At 35.1% G+C, this 12,540-nt stretch overlaps 1 protein-coding gene across 1 annotated transcript in view; it reads left to right on the top strand.

Annotated features, from left to right (window-relative positions):
* Window positions 1-12,448, top strand: part of LOC148312697 (protein-L-histidine N-pros-methyltransferase) — a 207,952-nt gene extending 195,504 nt beyond the window's left edge. Inside the window, exons 3-5 of the mRNA XM_088275447.1 lie at window positions 8,064-8,282; window positions 9,174-9,349; window positions 10,548-12,448. Coding sequence (XP_088131573.1) covers window positions 8,064-8,282; window positions 9,174-9,349; window positions 10,548-10,780 — 628 coding nt within the window. The 3' untranslated portion in view covers window positions 10,781-12,448. The remainder of the gene's footprint in view (window positions 1-8,063; window positions 8,283-9,173; window positions 9,350-10,547) is intronic.
* The last annotated feature ends 92 nt before the right edge of the window (window positions 12,449-12,540 follow it).

Genomic DNA, 12,540 nt, shown 5'->3' with positions numbered 1-12,540 from the left:
ACTTTAATCCGAATTGATTGATTTCATTTCTAAATGCATATGGTGTTATCTGGAAATTGTTTTATCAACCACAAATACATTGTCGTTTATATTAACACTCCCTTCCCGGTGTTGTGTACCTAGTACACATTGCTTCTAATAACCGTAATATCTCTATAAATATGATAAATACAAGGCTAAGATCTTAGGTATTCCTCCATAACATATTTACGCATTGATTTAAAAATAAATATCTATAATAATCACAATTTATAGGGTACATCGGAGGTATTTTGTGAATATCGGAAACAAATCCACGTATAAACAGCGCGTGAAGAGCGTACGGGAACCGCGACACTATATTCGCATCTAACTTTTGCATACTTGCACTGTGCAAGCGTGAAGAGCTCAAAGCTCAATGTTCTCTGGCTAGCTAGCTCGCTAGCTCGCTAGCGGCAGTAGCTCTTGAGCTTTCGACAATAGTGGACCTTTGTTTGTTCTGTGAGCGTTGACAGATGGTTTTTTAATGTTTTCTGCAAATAAATCAAAATTATTATTATTATTTACTTGATTTATAATTAATTAAGGGATTTGCTATGAATGTCCGTATTTTTCCGATTTAAAATCGCTAATTTTTCATTGTTTAGTGACTGCCCAACACCGGGACGCGCGTTTTATTTTAGCGTCAGAAGGGAAAGGTTAAATACGAAAACGCTGAGCGGTAAAACTTACCGCCAAAACCCTTTCTCACGTGTGAAGCGCAAATGAAGCTTTTCGGTTTATCGTCTGCTCCGATAAATGCAGAACCGACGCGTATGGCGGAATTACGAACTACGAACCAGCTAATTCGAGACCATCACCACAGCGCACAATGGGTCGTCTATCATTTCTTACTTTCACGATTACTTGATGTGATTGCAGCGAGCAACAGCTTGTTTGTAATAGTCTCCAACACTACTTCATGTTCGATGTGAAAATACTATATTAATGCAATACAGTAAAACCTCGATATAACGAAACCCTATTTAACCAACTTCGGATACAACGGACAATAAATCTGCTCAAATGTCAAAAAATTAAAACGGCCTGTTAATTGATTTGTTTATTTAAATTTACATGTACATGATAGCAAAGCCAATTACAATGTACATTATATTATTTATTTTTAATCACAAAAGAAAATAACAGAAAGTTTTAAAGAAATAAAAAATAATAAAACTTACCAAAAGAAAGAAAAATCACAAGAAAAACAAAATCACTAAAATACATCATGTCATATGATCCGAGAGGAATTGCCTAAATCTAGCACGGCTGTCCAAACTTAAAACACAGTAAGGGACATTTTTTTTGTAGTACGTTTTTTTTTGTTGCTTTTTTGGACTAAGTAGAATCTCCTTAGTCCAAAAATGCAAAAAAAAACGTACTACAAAAAAATGTCCCTTACTGTGTTTCGAGTTTGGACAGCCGAGTAGTGCTGAGATGAAACAGATCCACGTCTCTTGGTAGGCCGTTCAGCAGACCGACCGTCCTGCCCACAGGTATTACCGATGTTAAATTGGTATATAAAATTTTGATTGGTTATAATTTACATGTGAGAACTTAAATTGAGAACTTATTATGTACTAAGTTCTCAATTTAATTCCCAAATAAAATACGCTAATTATATTTGTAAAATAAAAACTTCCTGATATGGATAGCCTCAGATCCGCCTCCGTGGTGTAATGGTTATAGCACTAAGCTACCATGCTGGAGGCAACAAGAAATATAAGTGAATTTTCACTCTTATATTTATTCAAATATAATATTACCCTGGACTGGAACCTGAATACCAGGATTGATCACCTTGCCTTCGTGTAAGTTGCGATCAAAACAACACTGTGTCAATACGATGCAGTGCCCTATGCACCATTGGGTGCAGATAAGGGTTAGAAGAATAATGTAATAAATTTTATTTTATTTAAGTAAAATTGTAATACATATAATTTATTGCATAATAAGTTTTCAAATCACCAACGCAGATCAAAAGAGGTACATGTTAGGTTTTGTTTGATGAGCTTCTGTATTTCAGTTCTTGTAAAGTTCTATGTACGTTTCTATAAAGTGTGCTAATTGTGATTTGTGTGCTTTGCTGTGAGGCGCTTTTTTGCGTCATGTAAGAGTAATTCTTAAATGCATATGTCGCTCACTCCTTTCAAGAACGTCATAAATAAAAAAACAGTGCACAATTATGCACAACCTCTTACAATTCCGACTCTCCGGATACTAAGAAGTGTACAAATAAGTCCGCGACATATCGCTCACTCCTTTCAAGAACGTCACAAATAACAAAAAATGATTTTTCAGGAGAACGTTTTCAAAGTTTCAAAATATAATACAATGTATTGAAAATAAATATCAAGCCACTTATTGAACTTTTTACTGTGCAACAGATCTTTTTAGGTAAAACCTGGAGGTTTTTTTCTCCATTTGAAAAATATTTAGTTAATTTAAAAAAAAACAATTAAACAAAACCTTTTCTTAAAAATGCAAAAACAACACTTTCTGCCCTGTAGCGAGTAAATATTAAATTAAAAATATGCCGCTTTTGCTGGGATATAGTATATTTTCTGAGCATTCCGAAAACATGCACAGTTTAAAATCTACGATTTTTGATTTATGACGTTCTTGAAAGGAGTGAGCAATGTTAGGATTATTATAAATATTTTTTCATAGGTTATCTTCTTATGACGCATGCGCTATTTCCTAAATTATTGTCGAATCTGCAGTGGGTAGGTGTGTACTAGGTACCGCAGTTACAATTTGGCTACAAAGACATACCTGTTCGAGGTCCGCCAGGACTCTCGGCATTAAATTCACGTAAATTATCCTCGGCCGACATTAGCGACTCGCTCACTGCCGCTGAAAAACTTTTATGGGGCCGTATTCTTCGCCTTTTTATTTTCCCCTCTAGAGCTCCGAGTACCAGCCTACTTACCGATTCTAATTATATACCGAGCATTATGTTATAAGTTCACTTCTCTTCTACGCTGCCTTCTTAACCGCAAAGTGTGCGATCCTGGGACCTATAAGTACCTTCACGAAAGTTCTCGGTCCCTGAAAATTGTTTTTTTTTTTTAGGAAATCTGTAAGTTCTCAAAACAATTTGGTACTACCGAATATATACCTTAATGATTCTAATTTTGTTCATCAAAACTGAAGAAAACAGTCATTAAAAAATATGTCTTGATATAAATTGAAGAATTTTTATTAAGGCTGAGATCTCAAACGCACAAATTCAGAACGCGGCTAGCCGCGCTAGGGGTTAAACGTGTTTCTGCCCACGACTTTTTTTTTAGAATATATATTGGAATTAGATTTTTTTTAGAATATACATATTTTTTTAATTGTCATTTTTTAACTCCGAATCATCATCCGCACCCGATGGTGCATAGGGCACTGCATCATATAAACGCAGTGTTATAGGTATAGTGTTGAAGGAAAGGTAACCAGCCCTCCGCTTCAGGTACCAGTCCAGGGTTATATTGAATAAATATTAAAGTGAAAAAAACACCTATCATATATTTATTTGACCCCCCAGAATCATACTACTTTATATTATATATGTCCGCCTCCGTAGTGTAATGGTCAGCACGCTCGGCTACCGTTCTGGAGGTCCCAGGTTCGATTCCCAAGGGGGGTAAAATAAATATAAGTGATTTTTTCACTGTAATATTTATTCAATATTACCCTGGACTGGTACCTGAAGCGGAGGGCTGATCATCTTTCCTTCACGTGTAAACGATCAAGATAACACTGCGTTTATATGACGCAGTGCCCTATGCACCATTGGGGTGCGGGTAAGGGTTTTAATAATTTAAATATATTATAATTACAATGTTGTTTGTATGTGACCTTGTATTTTTTAAAAGAAGAAAGGTGTAAGGACTAACTTAATTTATTTATTTATTTTACGTATAAGAGGATTTTTAAATTATAGATTTGTTTGTTTGTATTTTTTCCGTGGTATCTCTGCATATGGTGATCCTGTTGGCATCTCGCGCTCCGTGACGTCACCGGCCTTCCGCTGTGCCGCGCGTAGATTCGCTGAGCGAAAGTTATGGCGCTGTTCGCTAGTAGGTGCGATATTGTTTTACGACCCCCGAGCAGATGCGAAAAGTGAGCGCGCCATTGACCCGCCATGCCCCAAATAATAAAAACACCACACGCGAGATGGCAGCTAATAAAATATACCGGCTTTTACATTCTTTAGCGGGTGCAAGTGCGCGTATAAATCCATCATTTCTAAATATTACCACCAGCCAATGCGCTTGCGAATAACCGATTCGATGGTTATCTGCAAATATGCGGTAATTCTTGTAAATACGCCTCATTTTTGTTTACAAATGGGGCGTATTTACATTTATGTATTAATTGTTAAATCAAACACAGATTTTTTCAGTCTACTTAGTTGTATTTTATTGTTAAAAAACATATAAAAATTAATATTGTGACAATTGTTTCGCCTAGTTATACCATTTGTTTATAGCATATATTACATTGTTTATAAATGCCCCACATTCTTAATTGCAAGTACATATGTATTTCTAAACAACTTCCAGTTGCATTTTTGACATTTCAACATAAATGATTATGGATGTTTGGGTATTAACAGGACTTATGACTTATCATAGGCTGGTTAAGTGATCACTTTACACACGTGTAACATTCACCAATTCTACCTATGATTGACAACCTACATAATTTATATAATTGCCATTATTTATTTAGTTGTGTGATTTTATATTTTTGTCCGCCTCCGTAGTGTAATGGTCAGCACGCTCGGCTACCGTTCTGGAGGTCCCGGGTTCGATTCCCAAGGGGGGTAAAAATAAATATAAGTTTTTTTTTCACTGTAATATTTATTCAATATTACCATGGACTGTTACCTGAAGCGGAAGGCTGATCACCGTTCCTTCATGTGTAAAACGATCATGATAACACTGCGTTTATAAGACACAGTGCCCTATGCACCATTGGGGTGCGGATAAGGGTTTTATATTTATTATATAATTTATATAGCGTCATGTGGGGCATATTAAAATTAACTAAAATTAACGCAATCTTAGGCCTTGTGTATATGCATCTTTGCTTATTCTCCCTACTTTACGTCGGTCATATCCTTCAACCTTTGACTTTAGGATATAGTCGTTAAAAGCGGAAATAACTACGGGGTAATAAAAATGGTTATTCAACAAAAGAAATATATAATCTTTAGATGTCTTGCATAAAATATATGCATAAAATTATTTATTTTATAAATAATATTGACTGCAATAATAGGAAAAACATTTAATGGAAAATTTGACAATTCCCCAAAAATCTAGCAATGGTCAGGATTGAATGATTATCTAAAAATATGTATTTAATAAACTTTTTTTTAGACAACATGTACTTAAAAGCAAAACGCTTCAAACCAAAAGCCAAAGAAATCTCAGGAGATAATACAAACGACCCAGTATTTTTATAAATTAAATTAAATTATTACCGCTTGTTTCGGGAGAGCACTTCTCCCATCGACAGGTGATTGGAAATTGAAATCTTTTAATATACAGCTTGCTTAAAATTAAAAAAAGAAATTTTTTCAATTGGCCTGGGCCTTAGTGATGTATTTTCACATATACCTTCCCTATCCTTACTATCCTACCTGCGGACAAGTCTCTAAAAGTAGAGGCGTCACAGGTTATTCCTTTAAAGAAAACTGCTTTTATTTATTAATTTAATTATTACTTCAATATTCCGCCTCCGTATGTCCACCCCTGTAGTGTAGTGGTTAGCGCATCTGGCTACCGTGCTGGAAGTCCCGGGTTCAATTCCCAGTGGGGCAAAATAAATATGGGTGGTTTTCACTTTCGTATTTATTTATCATCACCCTGGACTGGTACCCGAAGCGCAGGGCTGATCACCTTGCCTTCGTGCAATTAACGATCAAGATAACACTGCGTTAATATGATGCAGTGCCTTATGCACCACTGGGTGCGTATAAGGGTAATAGGAAGTGGTATTAATACGTATTTACGGTTCGCATCCACGTTTAATTAAGCGATCGAATTGGCTATCGCGTGAAGCGCCTATGTATTTTGTAGCTGGCAACATTACCGCCAACTCATGTCCCCGGCACACGGGTGACTTGACGCCTACCCCGCTAAATTACATCGGACGGCGGCTGTGGCCATCGACAATTTATTATTTTTATAGTGTTGGGCAGTTTTCTTTATTTTTCGCGAGCGTCGCGGCCCGACGTGTTCGCGGCAGCGAATTTGAATCGTTCCGGTGTCTCGGCCGGCCGATAACATCTCCGGCGTATTCTTCGGCGCGGCTTTGATTTGTGGCCTCGCGCGAACAATTGTTTTTATGTATTCCATATTTTAATGGGGTGCTTATCTCATTTCTGTTTTATGTTTATTGTTTTTGAGGCACAATAGGCTACTTTTGTTTCTGTTTTATTTATCGGTCTTTAAATTGAATAAGCGATTCCTTCTAAGGAATACGCGCTATTATAATATGCTCGCCAAATGTCCATTTTTATCTTTAAATATCGTCAACCCAATCTAATGATTCAGTTTATTTATTTAATTCATTCAATACCACTTATGAAATAATGTTAACTTTCATATTAAATCATAAAAAATATATATATTTGTATTCCCATGATAGTATCGCGATGTTTTTTTTCCGATTTCGAACTGAAAAAAATGAGTTAGTATTTATTTTTACAAATCGATGTACGAGTACCTACCCAACAGAGCATTTCCCAACACTAATAACCATAGAGTAATGTATTTGTATACAGAAATATTATATTTGATGGGCGCTGATGCTTTATAAAGGTACATATGTATATACACATGCTACTAATTAAGCATGCTTAAGACGGGCATGCTCTCTAGCTCTACCTTTGCTTGGAATTAGCATGCTCGTTTACATACTAGCATGCTCAAGAGCAAACATATTCAGACGCGCTCAGAGCACGCCCCTCCCTCCCTCGCTACATGTAGCATGCTCGAAAATCGAACGACTGTCGATTTTTCACCATGCTCGAAATGAGTATTATTATTTAGTAATTTATTAGTAGTTTATTTCTAGCAAAGTTCGTACACACATGCTACTAAGTAGCAATTGTTCAATAATAGCATGCTTTTTTGCTAATAATGAGCATGTGTATCTAGGCCTTAATGCAAAAAAATATGACTATAATAGCCAGTAACCGGATTAATGAATGCCCACGGCTGGAGGGCGAAGTTAAAATTTTCAATTCAATTCAATTCATTTTATTTAATAATTAATAAATTCATGACAAACTTACATTTAAGGTGTATATATTAATATCACAAATCACAAAGTAAGTAAAAAAGACTCTTGTTAACTTTAAGGTTGTAAAAGAATCCCGCTTCGGAATATCCTCTCAAAGACGTGGAACATACCATTGGTACAAAATCACGACGGATATTGATCCGTCGTGATTTTGTTCAACATAGCATTAGCTCTTCCTACAGGCATAACCATTGGCAGGTTGGTCCTGTAAATAGGAATGTAAAACAATCTATGCCGACGATGTCTTAGGTAACTATCGGGAACATACAGACCAATGCTCTGCATAATTTCAGGATTATCGATCATACTGCACAACAATCAACAAAGGTTTTACTATTGGGCACCCCCTCAATAAATCTTTACATCCTGCAGTGACGTCAGGAACTTTACATGGCATCGACCCTTCACTTGAGCAAAAAAATATATATAGCATAGCATTAGCTCTTCCTTCAGGCATAAACATTGGCAGGTTATGCCTGAAGGAAGTCCTGTATATAGGAATGTGAAACAATCTATACCCACACTATCTTTCGGGAACATACAGACCAATGATCCGCATAATTTCAGGATTATCGATCATAATACCGCGTAACAATCGACAAAGGTTTGTCTGTGGATCATGTGACTTCAGGAACCTTACATGGCATTGACCTTTGACTAGAGTAAAAAAAAGAATTATATTTAATCCGTTGGTGTTTAATAACATTAGTTAATCCCTCTGTGTTTTGTTTCAGTTGGCTGGGCCGTGGGTCCATGTTTGTGCTGTCGACAGCCCAGCTATCGCAGCTGCTGCACGCCTCGGGGTACGGAAGGCGGAGAGTCCTGGGGACGATGCTGGACGTCGGGGCTGGAGACGGAGAAGTCACAAGGACATGGCGGCCCCTCTTCTCCCAACTCTACGCCACCGAGATGAGCCGCTCTATGAGAAAACTACTAGAAACTAAAGATTTTAAGTATGTATACCTTTTGGTATAAACTATGTCTTCAAGTGACTTATAGTAGGTATACGTTTTGGTATAAACAATGTCTTCAAGGGACTTATAGTAAGTTTACCTTTGGGTATAAACTATGTCTTCAAGTGACTTATAGTAAGTATACCTTTTGGTATAAACTATGTCTACAAGGGACTTAGAGTACGTTTACCTTTTGGTATAAAGAATGTCTTCAAGGGACATATAGTAAGTTTCGCAAGTCCCTAGCAGTGGCTAGGACTTAGTGATTGCTATTCTCGTTTGCCTCCTTACTATTCCTTCTCTATTGCCTTTCCCGTGTACCAGTAATATCCTTCACCCTGGCTTCCTTTGTCATCTGTATCCCATTAAAAATATTTCATTCCTAATTCCAAGAAGTTGTTCACCTTGCCTTCATATAAATAATGATCCGTCATCTGGATACCGATAGAGTAAAATAATAATCATAAAACATATCAATATTTAATGAAGACTGAACTATTGAATTTTGCCAACATCTAAATGTATCAACTTGTTCTCAAAATGCATAAAAAAAAAGTGATGTGTGCTCGAATAATGCACATATTCTTTTAAAAAACTGGGCATTTGATTCATAAGTAATCAACAAAGACAAAAACAGCACCATGGTTTTATGAAAAACAAAAAAATTGCCAGGATTTAAATCAGGTCTTCTGATGTCCGGTCATTTAGTTTAACCACTATGTTATGCAGACATAAATGTTCATGAGGTGCACCAAATTTGTATTTGCGTTGTCACAATTCTCAAATGTACATCATACATCCATATTTTAGCAATCAAAGAGACTTCTCCATCTAAAATATATCTACTTAATTAATTGCTGGTATTCATAGTTTTTATGTTTATTTTTCCAGAATTTTAGAGATTGACGGCTGGTGGAAAAGAAACAAATTTGACGTAATCAGCATGCTGAACTTGCTAGATCGGTGTTCAGAACCTGAAACCATGTTACTTAATGCCAGGCAGGCTTTAAATGATGATGGTGTTATGATTATAGCCCTAGTTCTCCCCTTCAAACCATATGTTGAATGTAAGTATACTCAAATTGGCTGATTTTATATTTCAATATTGAAAATTTAATTAGTAAGTGTACTGACATGCTTTAGCATGATCCCCTACGTTTACGTAGGGGATCATCCACATTGGTTTTGCCATTTGTTCCTTTATAATAAATATTATTACTGTTATTAACAGTGTTATCTTAACCACCCAGAAAATGTCCCAGTATTTAATTGAATAATGTTAAATATTTTTTTTACACATAAATCCAGCCAAACAAGTAATTTACTATCGAAAACTACATTCGATGCATACAGTATTATAACTTGAGTAAATTCCACTCCTGTACCCAAAAATATAAACCACAAGACGTATCATCTTGCTTTTATATAATTGTTAATCAAGTTAGAAATTTTTATTTCATCCCGTGCCTTATGCCATTTGGGTACCAAAAGAGGTTAAACAAGATATTATAACTTCTTGAATCTTAAACTTTTAGTTTAAAGTTATAATTACATACTTAACCTTAAATTATTATTATTTTTTATACTCATATTTCACAGCAAGCTGCAGTTAACATCATGTCGCTCAGTATTTTGAAGTGTATTTTAGTGTCTGGTAGTTATAGTGTGTAGACAAACTTACTTTTTCTCTTTAATTATATCAGATATTGCAAAAATTTCTTAACCGATCTCTTGGGAAAACTCTTTACAGTCCAATTTGGCTAACTGGGGGTCCCAGTTTCAAAACCCAGAAATTAAAATAAGTATGACGTTTCACTGCTATATTTATTTAAAATTAGCCTTGACTGGTACTCAAAGCGCAGAACTGATTCATAAAATTAAAAAAACAAACAAATATTGTGTCTATCTGATGCAGCGCCCTATGCACAATTGTGTGGATAAGGGAAGGAAGAAGAAATTACCAAAGTACTATTCTTCAACAAACTTATTTCCAGAATGTTTGACATCGGAACTAAAAGAATATCATAGTTTTGGTAATTTTTGAGATAATATGAGTTTTGTCTAACAAAAAAATCACTGAATGTAGCGCCTCCTATCGCTAATCTACAGTTTTGTTTTTCGGAGTATATTGTATTTATAATATAAATGATTATTGTTTTTATTATGTTTACTTTGCAGGCATATTTGGTCCTTTTGTAAATTTACAACAGTTGCCGAAATAATTAATCTCTATTTTTCAATCAATATGAATGATTTTTATTACAGATGAAGCCGATCATTCTCCAAAGGAACTTTTACCAATCAGTGGAGACACATTCGAGAAGCAAGCTGAATCCTTTATCGATTATTGCAAATATCGTATTGGACTCGAAGTCCTCCAGTGGTCCCGAGTTCCTTATCTCTGCGAAGGAGACTTCAACCAATCCTACTATTGGTTAAACGACGCCATCTTCATTATGAGGAAAGCACCCAATCAGTCGAGCATTAGTAATATATGATTATGTGGCAATGTGGTAAAGACACAAACTACTATTCTAAGTTTGACGCCAGGTCTAGTAGATTTTACAGGAGATTGACCCATTAAATTATAATAAAGGATCAAACTTCTGAAATTAACTTTGATTCTTTTGCTAAAATTGACAATAGTTACTTGACAATAGTAAATTGAATTTGACAATAGTATGATTACCATAAATTCATTCACTTGGTGCTGGGGGATGTAACCAGTTATGACATTCATTCTATGATTCTTATTTGTGCATTTACTATGTTTAAAGTGATTGCATGCATTTTACTAAAATAAAAGTAATCTTTGTCCTTAAAAACTTCAATTTTATTTTAAGACTAGAATCATCAGATATTTTGAAGGCATAATCGCCAATGATATCTGAGATTGCGATAAATAGAAGGGTCGGAGAAATTCGACTATATGCTTCATTCAAAATCCGCCAGATCCAATTCATGGAACTTGCCTTCTGATCCATATCGGCCAATCACAGAGAGGTGATAGGTCAAACATTAAGATGATGTCATTATCGGTTTGTGTCTTGTGTTTTTTTTTTAAATATGGAAAAAAAATCTGAAAAAATGGGCAAATTCTCTATTTTACAATATTTTATCAAAAGATAGACAAATCTTTGAAACATAAATGTTACCCGGAGAATTTTGCATTTTTTGTAAAATCGACTTACATGGATCTGGCGGATTTTTAACGTATGCGACACATATGTTGTTGTGATATTGGCAATGACACCCCAATCACCTGTATCCAAGTTATCTATGATCATTTTGGCAGCACTGTACATGAATGCCTAGTGATACTGTTAATATGTCAATTTCTAAGAAATAAAAAATCTTATGATATGCAAGTTCATTTCTTACTTTATTACATAACTACAAAACTAGGATAAAATAATCCTGGGATGCGCCCTCAAATCGACGCCACAAAACTATTTATAAGAACACAATCACTCAAATTTACTTGCCTGACAACATTATTTAAAAATGTATTAAAATTTCAACATGGTTTTATTTTCCACAAGTGTTGCTACAGTAATGGTTGGCACATTTTTTTAAACCCTCATGTCCTACAGATGGTGCATAGGGTATTGCATCATAAAAACGCAGGTGTTATCTTGATCATTAACACACGGAAGGGTGATCAGCCTTCCGCTTCATGTACCAGTCAAGGGTTGAATAAATATGATTTGAATAAATATTATTTGAATTATTGCATCCGTGGTCGCCATATGTTTTATAAATTAATTTTAAAATTAAATTCATTATAAAATAATGTTCTTTTTAAAAATACAAATAAATATTAGTTTTATAATAATATAGAAAAAAAATTCGCAATTCAATACTATTTTAAGGTAAACCTAGGCTTGTATTTGAATATTTGAAAATAGGAATCAAGTTGTGGCAGTGGAGGTTGAACCTAGAAACTCTGACTCGGAGTTTGCAACACTAACCCACTCAGAATATGTATTGTGAAGACGTTGTATATATCGTAGCGGTACAGGAGAAAATGACCAACTAACAAAACGTAAAATGTTTAGGAGGGCCATTTAAGTCAATTTTGCTTGGCAAGAAAATAAACACCAATGCAGTTAGTCATTTTTAACAAGTCATCTTCTTAAAAATGACTAACTGCATTATTCTTCCTTTAAAATCCTTTGGGACTTTTTTCAGGCCAATGATCACGTTTTTGTAAAAAAAATGCACTTGGTCACTTTCTCCTGTATGACTATGATATATA

The sequence above is a fragment of the Brachycentrus maculatus genome, unplaced genomic scaffold (genome assembly GCF_059751285.1).
Source record: "Brachycentrus maculatus isolate JH-2025_06_01 unplaced genomic scaffold, ASM5975128v1 h1tg000036l, whole genome shotgun sequence".
Lineage (NCBI taxonomy): Eukaryota > Metazoa > Arthropoda > Insecta > Trichoptera > Brachycentridae > Brachycentrus > Brachycentrus maculatus.
Note: the sequence above shows the minus strand (reverse complement) of the source record. Positions and strands in the feature narration are given on the sequence as shown.